The sequence below is a fragment of the Salmo trutta genome, chromosome 16 (assembly GCF_901001165.1).
Source record: "Salmo trutta chromosome 16, fSalTru1.1, whole genome shotgun sequence".
In the NCBI taxonomy this organism is placed as follows: Eukaryota; Metazoa; Chordata; class Actinopteri; order Salmoniformes; family Salmonidae; genus Salmo; species Salmo trutta.
Window position 1 is genome coordinate 29,966,083 of NC_042972.1, and position 14,973 is coordinate 29,981,055.

At 41.7% G+C, this 14,973-nt stretch overlaps 1 protein-coding gene across 5 annotated transcripts in view; it reads right to left on the minus strand.

Moving 5' to 3' along the window:
- The window catches only part of LOC115150513 (cyclic AMP-dependent transcription factor ATF-1), a 29,316-nt gene that overhangs the window by 11,147 nt on the left and 3,196 nt on the right, over nucleotides 1–14,973 (minus strand). Inside the window, exon 2 of one of the 5 annotated variants that reach the window (XM_029693899.1) lies at nucleotides 204–317. The exons of 1 other annotated variant lie outside the window; for it this stretch is intronic. In XM_029693899.1, the coding sequence (XP_029549759.1) occupies nucleotides 204–317 (114 nt within the window). Of the gene's footprint in view, nucleotides 1–203; nucleotides 461–14,973 lie in introns of those variants that run through there. 3 more of the 5 variants (XM_029693900.1, XM_029693898.1, XM_029693897.1) reach the window with 3 other exon arrangements.

A 14,973-nucleotide genomic window follows, 5' to 3' on the forward strand; every position in this document is an offset into this window, starting at 1 on the left:
ATTCCTATATTTCACTGCATGCTTCGTGTCGGGACAAGTTGTAGTCTTCAAGACAGAGATGCTCTCTTTGCACACTAAGCACACAGCTTTCCCCGATACCTCAATAAAGACATATTTTGATGTCCACTCTTGCTGGAACACCCTACATTCATTGTCTACTTTCCTTTTCTTTTAAATCTTTGAAAAACTCAGGCCTGGCTAACCTGAACAGTCTGCACCTGTGGGGACTGGATGACCGACGACTGGATCACCCCCTGCACCTGGAACTGACCCCCAGGGAGCTGGACCACCGTCACAGGAGAGCCCCCCAGAGACATCTGCAAACACACAGTCAGATTAGAGGGGGACAGGAGTGAATATTCCATCCTGTACTGTCCTGTGGATTTTGTTTCATGTCCTGTTAACTTCTTATGGCTGGATGGCAGTATTGAGTAGCTTGGATGAATAAGGTGCCCAGAGTAAACTGCCTGCTACTCAGGCCCAGAAGCTAAGATATGCATTTTATCTAGATTTGGATAGAAAACACTCTGAAGTTTCTAAAACTGTTTGAATGATGTCTGTGAGTATAACAGAACTCATATGGCAGGCAAAAACCTGAGAAAAAAATCAGACCAGGAAGTGGGAAATCTGAGGTTTGTAGTTTTTCAAGTCTTGGCCTATCCAATATACAGTGTCTGTGGGGTCATATTGCACTTCAAGGCTTCCACTAGATGTCAACCGTCTTTAGAACCTTGTTTGAGGCTTCTACTGTGAAGTGGGGGAGAATAAGAGCTGATTGAGTGAGGGGTCTGCCAGCAGGGCATGATCTTCAGCCATGCGCGCACCCGTGAGAGGTTGCTGAGTTCCATTGCATTTCTAAAGACAAAGGAATTCTCCGGTTGAAATCTTATTGAAGATTTATGATAAAAACATCCTAAAGATTGATTCTATACAACGTTTGACATGTTTTTACAAACTGTAATGGAATTTAGAGTTTTCGTCTGGTCTGCGCGTCGTGGATTTGGATTTGTGAACTGAAGGCGCGAACAAAAAGGAGGTATTTGGACATGAAGGATGGACTTTATCGAACAAAACAAACATTTATTGTGGAACTGGGATTCCTGGGAGTGCATTCTGATGAAGATCAAAGGTAAGTGAATATTTATAATGCTATTTCTGACTTCTGTTGACTCCAACATGGCGGATATATGTATGGCTTGTTTTTGTGTCTGAGCGCCGTACTCAGATTATTGCATGGTGTGCTTTTTCGGTAAAGGTTTTTTGAAATCTGACACAGCGGTTGCATTAAGGAGAAGTTTATCTAAAGTTCCATGCATAACACTTGTATTTTCATCAACATTTATGATGAGTATTTCTGTAAATTGATGTGGCTCTCTGCAAAATCACCGGATGTTTTGGAAGCAAAACATTACTGAACATAACGCGCCAATGTAAACTGAGATTTTTGGATATAAATAGGAACTTTATCGAACAAAACATACATGTATTATGTAACATGAAGTCCTATGAGTGTCATCTGATGAAGATCATCAAAGGTTAGTGATTAATTTTAATCTCTATTTCTGCTTTTTGTGACTCCTCTCTTTGGCTAGAAAAATGGCTGTGTTTTTCTGTGACTAGTTGCTGACCTAACATAATCGTTTCGTGTGCTTTCGCTGTAAAGCCTTTTTGAAATCGGACACTGTGGTGGGATTAACAACAAGTTTAATCTTTAAAATGGTGTAAAATACTTGTATGTTTGAGGAATTTTAATTATGAGATTTCTGTTGTTTGAATTTGGCGCCCTGCACTTTCACTGGCTGTTGTCATATCGATCCCATTACCGGGATTCCAGCCATAAGAAGTTTTAAAAGGTAGACTCAGTGAGATAACGTAGATGCAAAGTTAACAACAGTAGTGGGTACACTTCGTAAACAAATGTAGTTACAGTTCATTCATTATGCTGGTCTGACTGGATCGTCACTTTCTATTTTCAAGGACCATCAATTTGTAATATACTGAAGAAAACAATTCCAAATATTTTACTGAGTAACAGTTCATATAAGGAAATCAGTCAAATGAAAAATGAATTAGGCCCTAATCTATGGATTTCACATAACTGGGATTATAGATATGCATCTGTTGGTCACAGATACCATACAAAAAAGATAGGGACGTGGATCAGAAAACCAGTCAATATCTGGTGACCACCATTTGCCTTATGCAGCGTGACACATAACCGTCGGGCTGCATAGAGTGATCAGGCTGTTGATTGTGGCCTGTGGAATGTTGTCCCACTCCTCTTCAATGGCTGTGAGAAGTTGCTGAATATTAGCGGGAACTGGAACACGCGGTCGTACATGTTGCAGCAACAGCCTTCCACCTCCACCAGGGGCTGCATAGGGCAACCTGTCATCAGCATCTGAGGAGCATTCCTCGGACACGAGGCCTACTCCAAACTATTCAATCATATTCCGTCTCTGTCATTCAGTTAAGCCTGTACTCAATTGAACTAAGAGCATTGAAGTGCAAGGCTCAAATTCTCTGCTGTGTTGGTTCCGTTGCTTTCACGTTGTAACAGCGTGAAGCACACTCGTGCACCTGTGCAGATACTCTAACTGTGTCTGAGTGAAGTCTTGCTGCTCTCTCTGAGTCTACCTAGAGTCTCTGATCCATCAATACACACTGAAACCAGTGGAGGCTGCTGAGGGGAGGACGGCTCAGAATAATGGCTGGAATGGAGCGAATGGAATGGCATCAAACCATGTTTGATACCATTCCACTAAATCTATTACCACGAGTCCCTCCTCCCCAGTTAAGGTGCCACCAACCTCCTGTGACTGAAACCGAAACAGATAGGGCTGGGAATTGCCAGGGACCTCACGATACAATATTATCATGATACTTAGCTGCCAATACGGTATGTATTGTGATTCTATATATACACACACTGAGATTCGATACTGTGAATTGATTGTGATTCCAAGATGGCCAAGTGATATTGTGATTTAAAGTGACCAAGATGGCACTTCAGTAGATAATGGACATTTTACATGCTCCTGACCAATTCTGCCATTTATTTTTATTCTGAACTTTTTTTGTATATAAATGTCTCCGCCATCTCCTATGATGGCAGAGATATTATGTATTGCCCTCTGTTCTATTGGCCTCTGTTCTGGCGGCGAATGAGCAGTCACTGGAGAACAAACTGGATGAACTCCGTTTGAGACTATCCTATCAACGGAACCTGTAATATTCGGTGTTTTTCGCAGTCTTGGCTGAACAATGACATGGATAATATACAGTATATCTCGCAGATTTCTCCATTATTCATCTAGACCGGATGGCAGCCTGGGGTAAAACTAAAGGGGAGGGGTGTGTCGCTTTGTTAACAGCAACTGGTGCGTAATCTCCAATGTGAGAGATTCACTCATCATGCAGAGGGACAAGAGAGCCATGAGAAAACAAGTTTTGATCAGTCAGGAAAATAAAGGTGCAGGGTTTTGGTGCAGGTACAGTATCCCCCCCCCATCCTGCTTACAAGCAAAAACTCAAACAGGAAGTACAAGTGACGCGCTCAATACGGAAGTGGTCGGATGAAGCGGATGCTAAGCTACAGGACTGTTTTACTAGCACAGACTGGAATATTTTCATGGATTCATTTGATAACATTGAGGACTTCACCACATCAGTCACTAGCTTCATTAATAAGTGCATCTACGACATCGTCCCCACAGTGACTGTATGTACATACCCCAACCAGAAGCCATGGATTACAGGCAACATCCGCACTGAGCTAAAGGCTAGAGCTGCTGCTTTCAAGGAGCGGGACTCTAATCCGGACGCTTATAAGAAATCCCACTACGACCTCCGATGAGCCATCAAACAGGCAAAGCATTAATACAGGACTATGATTGAATCATACTATCCCGGCTCGTACGCTCGTCAGTCTGCAAGAACCCACCACATCCATCATCGATTACAAATGGAAAACCAGCTTAGACATGCCCAGTGAAGTGAGCCTACCAGACAAGCTAAATATCTTCTATGCTCGCTTCGAAGCACGCAACACTGAACCATGCATGAGAGGACGATGCGGCCGAGGGCAGATGGATTACCAGGACGCGTACTCAGAGCGCTGATCAGCTGGCAAGTGTCTTCACTGACATTTTCAACCTCTCCCTGACCCTCTCTGTAATACATACATGTTTCAAGTAGACCACCATAGTTCATGTGCCCAACAACGCCAAGGTAACCTGTCTAAATGACTAGCCCCGTAGCACTCCCATCTGTAGCCATGAAATGCTTTGAAAAGCTGGTCATAACTCACATCAACACCATCATTCCAGACAACATGGACATACTCCAACTGGAATACCGCCCCAACAGATCCACAGATGACATAGGATATTTTTGGCCATATCACATTCTTCAAAATGTTTTTACGGTATGTTGTTTTTTTTTATAATAAAAAAAGTTATAAATATGCTTAAAAGTAGTTCATGACCGTAGGGTGGAACACAAATAAGTGATTTCAAATAGGGCTTTCTCCATTCTTTATTTTATACGGCTCAATCCAACAACAAAAATAATTTATAGAAATAAAATACAAATAATTTATCAATTTCTGCACTTTTATCATTTCCACACTAGTGCCCCACAGAGATGCATAATATGGGCAAAAAATATAGGCCTAGTTAATTGGTGAACTGTTGGAATCATGGAAATATAATTATTAATCTAATTCTATAGTTGGAAAATAGTGGGTAGCGGCTTAAATACATTTGACATGACTACGAATTAATAAGCCAGGGAGGAATTATTGACAGGTTAAGAACCAATGTGTTGGTCAGGGTTTCCAGAGGACCCTAATTAGATGTTACATCACATGTTGTTTTCTAACCTCTTGTAGCTAGCTAGCTAACACATTCATGCTTTGCCTATTCCTCTCTGATTTGGAAGATACCATTTCACAAACATGCTTATCTAAGCCTACACAAGCACAAGGCTGTATTAGCTAGCTAAGTTTGCTCTGACTTAGTTGGCTAGCTAGCTTACTAAATGTACTAACTAGTGATCAGCATTAGCGGCTAACAATTTATTTTTAGCTAAAACTTGCTAAAAAAGAAACAAGTAGACAATAGTTTGCAGACAGTAAGAAACACAAACTAAGTGTAATTGTAGATGGCTTGTAGAAAGCTGCATCGATGTCACCAACATCTTTCTGCATCTGACCATGCAGACTGCAGAATGAACGGCAAGAACGTGCTCTCTCCTTGAGTGACAGGTGGCAGGGCTTGGTGTGGGAAGCAGCAGGAGGAGAGGGAGAAATACAACTCAAGTAGCCACCGGAGTAAACCATAAAAAAAGACATTACATGCGCTGGAGTTACATATCACATTTAACAAAATAAACATTGAAATACTTTTATAGAAGGTAAAGTAAAAACCCAAACCGGTTCCTGCATCAATACCGGTATATAGTAAATTAAAAGGTATACCGCCCAGTCCTAAGATGATGCAATCTCTATTGCACTCCACCTCCCACCTGGATAACAGGAACACCTACAGTATGTGAGAATGCTGTTCATTGACTACAGCTCAGCGTTCAACACCATAGTGCCCTTCAAGCTCATCACTAAGCTAAGGACCCTGGGACTGAACACCTCCCTCTGCAACTATATCCTGGACTTCCTGACGGGCCGCCCCCTGGTGGTGAGGGTAGGCAACAACACATCCGCCATGCTGACCCTCAGGGGTATGTGCTTAGTCCCCTCCTGTACTCCCTGTTCACCCACGACTGCCTGGCCACGCACAACTCCAAAACCATGATTAAGTTTGCTGACGACATGACATTGGGAGGCCTGATCACAGACAATGAGACAGCCTATAGGGAAGAGGTCAATGACCTGGCAGTGTGGTGCCAGGGCAACAACCTTTCCCTTAACATTAGCAAGACAAAGGCACAAGAGAGTTTTTCCTAGCCACCGTGCTTCTACATCTGCATTGCTTGCTGTTCAGGGTTTTAGGCTGGGTTTCTTTATAGCACTTTGTGATATCGGCTGATGTAAAAAGGGCATTATAAATACATTTGATTGATTGATCACGGACTACAGGAAACAGAGTGCCGAGCACACCCCCATCCACAGGGCTGTAGTGGAGCGGGTTGAGAGCTTCAAGTGTCCACATCACCAAGGAATTAACATGGTCCACACGCAAACACAGTCGTGAATAAGGCATGACAACGCCTTTGTCCTCAGGAGGCTTATAAGACTTGGTATGGGCCCTCAGATCCTCAAAAAGCACTCCAGCTGCACCACTGAGAGCATCTTGACTAGTTGCATCACCACTTGGTATGGCAACTGCTTGGCATCCGAATGCAAGACGCTACAGAGGGTAGTGCATACGGCCCAGTACGAGCTTCCTGCCATCCAGGACCTCTATTCCAGGCGGTGTCAGAGGAAGGCCCTGAAAATTGTCAGACTCCAGTAACATAAGTCACACTATTTGCTCTGCTACCGAACGGCACGCAATACTGATGCAACAAGTCTGGAACCAACAGGATCCTGAACAGCTTCTACCCTAAAGCCATAAGACTGCTAAATAGTTAACCAAATAGCTACCTGGACTAACTCATTTGACTCATCACATACACTGCTGCTAGTGCTTATTTTATATCCTGTTGCCTAGTCACCTATATGTGCACATCTACCTCAATTACCATGTACCCCTGCAAATCAATTCGGTACCCCGTATGTATGTATGTATGTATGTATGTATGTATGTATGTATGTATATATATATATAATATATATATATAATATACGGGGACAAATATAATAATAGAAATTGAATTTATATAAAAATACAATTTATATTTATATTATTATATTTGTCCCCATATGTATGTATGTATGTATGTATGTATGTATGTATGTATGTATGTATGTATGTATGCATGCATGCATGTATGTATGTATGTATGTATGTATGTATGTATGTATGTATGTATGTATGTATGTATGCATGCATGCATGTATGTATATATGTATATACACACACACACACACACACACACACGGGGTACCGAATTGATTTGCAGGGGTACATGGTAATTGAGGTAGATGTGCACATATAGGTGACTAGGCAACAGGATATAAAATAAGCACTAGCAGCAGTGTATGTGATGATAAAAATACAATTTCAATTATTATATTTGTCCTACATTGTTGGAGAATTTCACTGCACCCTGTAATTGAATCTGCAACCCTGTGCATGTGCCTATTAAACTCACTAATCATTGTCTATTTATTCCTTGTGTTATTCTCTTTAGATTATTTCTCTCTGCATTAATGGGAAGGGCCCGTAAGTAAGCATTTCACTGTTAGTATATGCCTGTTGTTTATGAAGCATGTGACATTTTATCTTTTTGATAAGATGTTCCAAACATATTGCCCACATGTCAGCTGCAGAGGGACAAGAGAGACATGATACAAATAAATGAGAACAAGCTGTAGGATGAAAAATAGCCTACCAGAGTTTTGGCTGAGGTATAACTGACTAGCACTAGCTAAATAAATATAATATATATATATATATATATATATATATATATATATATATATATATATATATATATATATTCACCACTGTAGATACCACAGTATCTACAGTGGTTTCACCACTAAAAGTTGTGTGATTATGCTGCGGGATTTAGAGGTAATTTGTGATTTAGTACAGTACCCTGCGTCACCACTTCATTGCTCCAGACCAGCGCTAGGGGGAGTTAGAGCACTGATTATGCTTTTGGGTCCTACTGTGTCTCTAACTGACAATGAATGGGTGACATAAACCTAAAGAGAAACTGATAATTGTGCACGATTTCAGTATTACTTACTAAAACTGTTGTTACACTAAGGTTATTTTATTTTGCTCTTACTGTAGGCCACTCCCGACCGGTCACGTTGTACAGCGCCTGAGTGGTGCAACAGTCTAAGACACTGCATAGCAGTGCAAGTGCTATGTGTTGCTACAGATGTTGGTTCAATACCTGTGCCGGCCTTGACTGGGAGATGACCCATGAGATGACTGTAGTTTTATGGTTTCTCTCCCTCTAAAAATAGAAATAATTCTAAATAACTGGCTTTATTTACAAATTAGTGACAATGTCTCACCCCATGTTCAAGAATGGCCTTTTTTCCCCTCGCTCATTTTACATTATTTGAAAACGAAATCTCCAAAATATTGTTATTTTTTAAACAAAACAGTTATTATTCATTTAGAATTATACAAAAGCCCGTTAGATTTTCTCACAGATGTATTATTCACCCTGTTATTAGCAGGACAATATATATTGGTCATGGCTCCCGAGTGGCGCACAATGGGACTGCCTTGCAGTTCACCAGCTGTATCCACTGAAAGCACGCGAGGTTCAAGGCACGAGGGCTAGGGACACGGGGTGGGTTGCAGGGTAGTGCATACAGAAGAACGACCTAGCCCATGGGGAAGGGAGGATGAAAGGGGGTGGACCCCCACCCCGCCACACTGGCAACACTTTAAGGGGAAATGCACTAATAATGGAGCTGACTAGGGAAACGTTCCCGCTGTTCTGTTCTTAGTGCCAGTCTGCATGTTCAAACTAAAACAATGTAACTAATAATGGCATCTTTATGTTTCCGTTAATAAAATAATGATAAAAATACTTTCAAAATGCCGATGTTTATTTAGTTATGGATCCATAACGAATTACTATGGGAATAAATATCACTCAATTATAGAAATATCCTCCATATGTAATTATTGGCGGAGAGTCACATCATTATTCGATATACCGTAGGCGACTTGAGTCTCACTAGTGTTGAGTAATGTGCTTTTAAAATTGGGTGTAGGTCTTATTTATTTAAAGAGCATATTGAAGTTAGAAGCAATAGGATTTGAAGCAATAGCCTACAACTACACTGCTCAAAAAAATAAAGGGAACACTTAAACAACACAATGTAACTCCAAGTCAATCACACTTCTGTGAAATCAAACTGTCCACTTAGGAAGCAACACTGTTTGACAATAAATTTCACATGCTGTTGTGCAAATGGAATAGACAACAGGTGGAAATTATAGGCAATTAGCAAGACACCCCCAATAAAGGAGTGGTTCTGCAGGTGGGGACCACAGACCACTTCTCAGTTCCTATGCTTCCTGGCTGATGTTTTGGTCACTTTTGAATGCTGGCGGTGCTTTCACTCTAGTGGTAGCATGAGACGGAGTCTACAACCCACACAAGTGGCTCAGGTAGTGCAGCTCTTCCAGGATGGCACATCAATGTGAGCTGTGGCAAGAAGGTTTGCTGTGTCTGTCAGCGTAGTGTCTAGAGCATGGAGGCACTACCAGGAGACAGGCCAGTACATCAGGAGACGTGGAGGAGGCCGTAGGAGGGCAACAACCCAGCAGCAGGACCGCTACCTCCACCTTTGTGCAAGGAGGAGCAGGATAAGCACTGCCAGAGCCCTGCAAAATGACCTCCAGCAGGCCACAAATGTGCATGTGTCTGCTCAAACGGTCAGAAACAGACTCCATGAGGGTGGTATGAGGGCCCGACGTCCACAGGTGGGGGTTGTGCTTACAGCCCAACACCGTGCAGGACGTTTGGAATTTGCCAGAGAACACCAAGATTGGCAAATTCGCCACTGGCGCCCTGTGCTCTTCACAGATGAAAGCAGGTTCACACTGAGCACGTGACAGACGTGACAGAGTCTGGAGACGCCGTGGAGAACGTTCTGCTGCCTGCAACATCCTCCAGCATGACCGGTTTGGTGATGGGTCAGTCATGGTGTGGGGTGGCCGCACAGCCCTCCATGTGCTCGCCAGAGGTAGCCTGACTGCCATTAGGTACCGAGATGAGATCCTCAGACCCCTTGTGAGACCATATGCTGGTGCGGTTGGCCCTGGGTTCCTCCTAATGCAAGACAATGCTAAACCTCATGTGCCTGACGTGTCAGCAGTTCCTGCAATAGGAAGGCATTGATGCTATGGACTGGCCCGCCCGTTCCCCAGACCTGAATCCAATTGAGCACATCTGGGACATCATGTCTCGCTCCATCCACCAACGCCACGTTGCACCACAGACTGTCCAGGAGTTGGCGGATGCTTTAGTCCAAGTCTGGGAGGAGATCCCTCAGGAGACCATCCGCCACCTCATCAGGAGCATACCCAGGCGTTGTAGGGAGGTCATACAGGCACGTGGAGGCCACACACACACTACTGAGCCTCATTTTGACTTGTCTTAAGGACATTACATCAAAGTTGGATCAGCCTGTAGTGTGGTTTTCCACTTTAATTTTGAGTGTGACTCCAAATCCAGACCTCCATGGGTTGATAAATTGGATTTCCATTGATTATTTTTGTGTGATTTTGTTATCAGCACATTCAACTATGTAAAGAAAAAAGTATTTAATAAGATTATTTCTTTCATTCAGATCTAGGATGTGTTGTTTAAGTGTTCCCTTTATTTTTTTGAGCAGTATATTTTAGCACCGTTTTGCGCTGCTCTGAGACAAGCATGAGGACTGGTCTTGATAAATGAATGAGATTTTTTTTCACTGAATCTCCGTTTGGGTATTGGTTAGACTAGAGCAGCAGCAAAATTAAGGCAGTTTATACAATTTTAAAACATTAAAATATATTCACAACACACTGTGTGCCCTCAGGCCCCTACTCCACCACTCCCACATATCTACAGTACTAAATCTGTGTATGTATAGTGCTTATGTTATCGTGTGTGTGTATGCATGTGTCTGTGCCAATGTTTGTGTTGCTTCACAGTCCCCGCTGTTCCATAAGGTGTCTTTCTGGTTTTTTTTAAATCTATTTTTACTGCTTGCATAGTTACTTGATGTGGAATAGAGTTCCATGTAGTCAAGGCTCTATGTAGTACTGTGTGCCTCCCATAGTCTGTTCTGGACTTGGGGACTGTGAAGAGACCGCTTGTGGCATGTCTTGTGGGGTATGCATGGGTGTCCGAGCTGTGTGCCAGTAGTTTAGACAGACAGCTCGGTGCATTCAACATGTCAATACCTCTCATAAATAAAAGTAGTGATGAGGTCAATCTCTCCTCCACTTTCAGCCAGGAGAGATTGACATGCATATTATTAATATTAGCTCTCTGTGTACATCCAAGGGCCAGCCGTGCTGCCCTGTTCTGAGCCAATTGCAATTTCCCTAAGTCCTTTTTTGTGGCACCTGACCACACGACTGAACAGTAGTCAAGGTGCGACAAAACTATGGCCTGTACGACTTGCCTTGTTGATAGTGTTGTTAAGGCAGAGCATCGCTTTATTATAGACAGACTTCTTCCCATCTTAGCTACTACTGCATCAATATCTTTTGACCATGACAGTTTACAATAGAGGTCGACCGATTATGATTTTTCAAAGCCGATACCGATTATTGGAGGGCCCAAAAAAAAGCCGATACCGATTAAATCTGCTGATTGTTTAGCGTTTATTTGTAATAATGACAATTACAACAATACTGAATGAACACTTATTTTAACTTAATACATCAATAAAATCAATTTAGCCTCAAATAAATAATGAAACATGTTCAATTTGGTTTAAATAATGCAAAAACAAAGTGTTGGAGAAGAAAGTAAAAGTGCAATATGTACCACGTAAGAAAGCTAACATTTAAGTACCTTGCTCAGAACATGGGAACATATGAAAGCTGGTGGTTCCTTTTAACATGAGTCTTCAATATTCCCAGGTAAGATGTTTTAGGTTGTAGTTATTATAGGACTATTTCTCTCTATACGATTTGTATTTCATATACCTTTGACTATTGGATGTTTTTAATTGGCACTTTAGTATTGCCAGTGTAACAGTATAGCTTCCGTCCCTCTCCTCGCTCCTACCTGGGCTCGAACCAGGAACACATCGACAACAGCCACCCTCGAAGCAGCGTTACCCATGCAGAGCAAGGGGAAGAACAACTACTCCAAGTCTCAGAGCGAGTGACGTTTGAAACGCTATTAGCGCGCACCCGCTAACTAGCTAGCCATTTCACATTGGTTACACCAGCCTAATCTTGGGAGTTGACAGGCTTGAAGTCATAAACAGCGCAATGAAGAGCTGCAGGCAAAAAGCACAAAAGTGCTGTTTGAATGAATGCTTACGAGCCTGCTGGTGCCTACCACCGCTCAGTCAGACTGCTCTATCAAATCATAGACTTAATTATAATAAACACACAGAAATACGAGCCTTAGGTCATTAATATGGTCGAATCCGGAAACTATCATCTCGAAAACAAAACATTTTTTTCCTTTCAGTGAAATACGGAACCGTCCCGTATTTTATCTAACGGGTGGCATCCCTAAGTCTAAATATTCCTGTTACATTGCACAACCTTCAATGTTATGTCATAATTACGTAAAAATCTGGCAAATTAGTTCGCAACGAGCCAGGCGGCCCAAACTGTTGCATATACCCTGACTCTGCGTGCAAAGAACGCTAGAGATGTGACACAATTTCATGTTAGCAGGCAATATTAACTAAATATGCAGGTTTAAAATTATATACAGTGGGGGAAAAAAGTATTTGATCCCCTGCTGATTTTGTACGTTTGCCCACTGACAAAGAAAGGATCAGTCTATAATTTGAATGGTATGTTTATTTGAACAGTAAAAGACAGAATAACAACAAAATAATCCTGAAAAACGCATGTCAAAAATGTTATAAATTGATTTGCATTTTAACGAGGGAAATAAGTATTTGACCCCCGCTCAATCAGAAAGATTTCTGGCTCCCAGGTGTCTTTTATACAGGTATCGAGCTGAGATTAGAGCACACTCTTAAAGGGAGTGCTCCTAACCGCAGCTTGTTACCTGTAAAAAAGACACCTGTCCACAGAAGCAATCAATCAATCAAATTCCAAACTCTCCACCATGGCCAAGACCAAAGATCTCTCCAAGGATGTCAGGGACAAGATTGTAGACCTACCCAAGGCTGGAATAGGCTACAAGACCATCGCCAAGCAGCTTGGTGAGAAGGTGACAACATTTGGTGCGATTATTTGCAAATGGAAGAAACACAAAAGAACTGTCAATATCCCTCGGCCTGGGGCTCCATGCAAGATCTCACCTCAGAGAGTTGCAATGATCATGAGAACGGTGAGGAATCAGCCCAGAACTACACGGGAGGATCTTGTCAATGATCTCAAGGCAGCTGGGACCATAGTCACCAAGAAAACAATTGGTAACACACTACGCCGTGAAGGACTGAAATCATGCAGCGCCCGCAAGATCCCCCTGCTCAAGAATACATATACATGCCCGTCTGAAGTTTGCCAATGAACATCTGAATGACTTAGAGGACAACTGGTGAAAGTGTTGTGGTCAGATGAGACCAAAATGGAGCTCTTTGACATCAACTCAACTCGCCGTGTTTGGAGGAGGAGTAATGCTGCCTATGACCCCAAGAACACCATCTCCACCGTCAAACATGGAGGTGAAAACATTTTGCTTTGGGGGTGTTTTTCTACTAAGGGGACAGCACAACTTCACCACATCAAAGGGACGATGGACGGGGCCATGTACCGTCAAATCTTGGGTGAGAACCTCCTTCCCTCAGCCAGGGCATTGAAAATGGGTCGTGGATGGGTATTCCAGCATGACAATGACCCAAAACACACGGCCAAGGCAACAAAGGAGTGGCTCAAGAAGAAGCACATTAAGGTCCTGGAGTGGCCTAGCCAGTCTCCAGACCTTAATCCCATAGAAAATCTGTGGAGGGAGCTGAAGGTTCGAGTTGCCAAACATCAGCCTCGAAACCTTAATGACTTGGAGAAGATCTGCAAAGAGGAGTGGGACAAAATCCCTCCTGAGATGTGTGCAAACCTGGTGGCCAACTACAAGAAACGTCTGACCTCTGTGATTGCCAACAAGGGTTTTGCTACCAAGTACTAAGTCATGTTTTGCAGAGGGATCAAATACTTATTTCCCTCATTAAAATGCAAATCATTTTATTACATTTTTGACATGCGTTTTTCTGGATTTTTTTGTTTTATTCTGTCTTGCACTGTTCAAATAAACCTACCATTAAAATTATAGACTGATCATTTCTTTGTAAGTGGGAAAACGTACAAAATCAGCAGGGGATCAAATACTTTTTCCCCCACTGTACTTGTGTATTGATTTTAAAGAAAGGCATTGAAGTTTATGGTTAGGTACATTGGTGCAACGACAGTGCTTTTTTCGCAAATACGCTTGTTAAACCATCACCCATTTGACGAAGTAGGCTGTGATTTGATGAGAAATTAACAGGCACCGCATCAATTATATGCAACGCAGGACACGTTAGATAAACTAGTAATATCATCAACCATGTGTAGTTAACTAGTGATTATGTTAAGATTGATATTTTTTTTATAAGATAAGTTTAATGCTAGCTAGCAACTTACCTTGGCTTCTTGCTGCCCTCCGTAACAGGTAGTCAGCCTGCCATGCAGGCTCCTCGTGGAGTGCAATGTAAGGCAGGTGGTTAGAGCGTTGGACTAGTAACCGGAAGGTTGCAAAACTGAATCCCCCCTGAACAAGGCAGTTAACCCCCGTTCCTAGGCCGTCATTGAAAATAAGAATGTGTTCTTAATCTGACTTGCCTAGTAAAATAAAGGTGTAAAAAAAATATATATATACATTTAAAAAAAATATATATAAAAAAAAATATTTAAAAAATATATATATATATATATATATATAAAAAAAAAAAAATACAAATAAAAAATCAATAAAAAAAAATCAATAAAAAAAAAAAAAACATTTACAAAAAAAAAAAAAATATATATATATATATTTTAATTTAAAAAATAAAAAAAATAAAAATAAAATAAATAAATCGGCGGCCAAAAATACCGATTACCGATTATTATGAAATCTTGAAATCGGCCCTAATTAATCAGCCATTCTGATTAATTGGTCGACCTCTACTACAGAGGGTAGAGTACATCC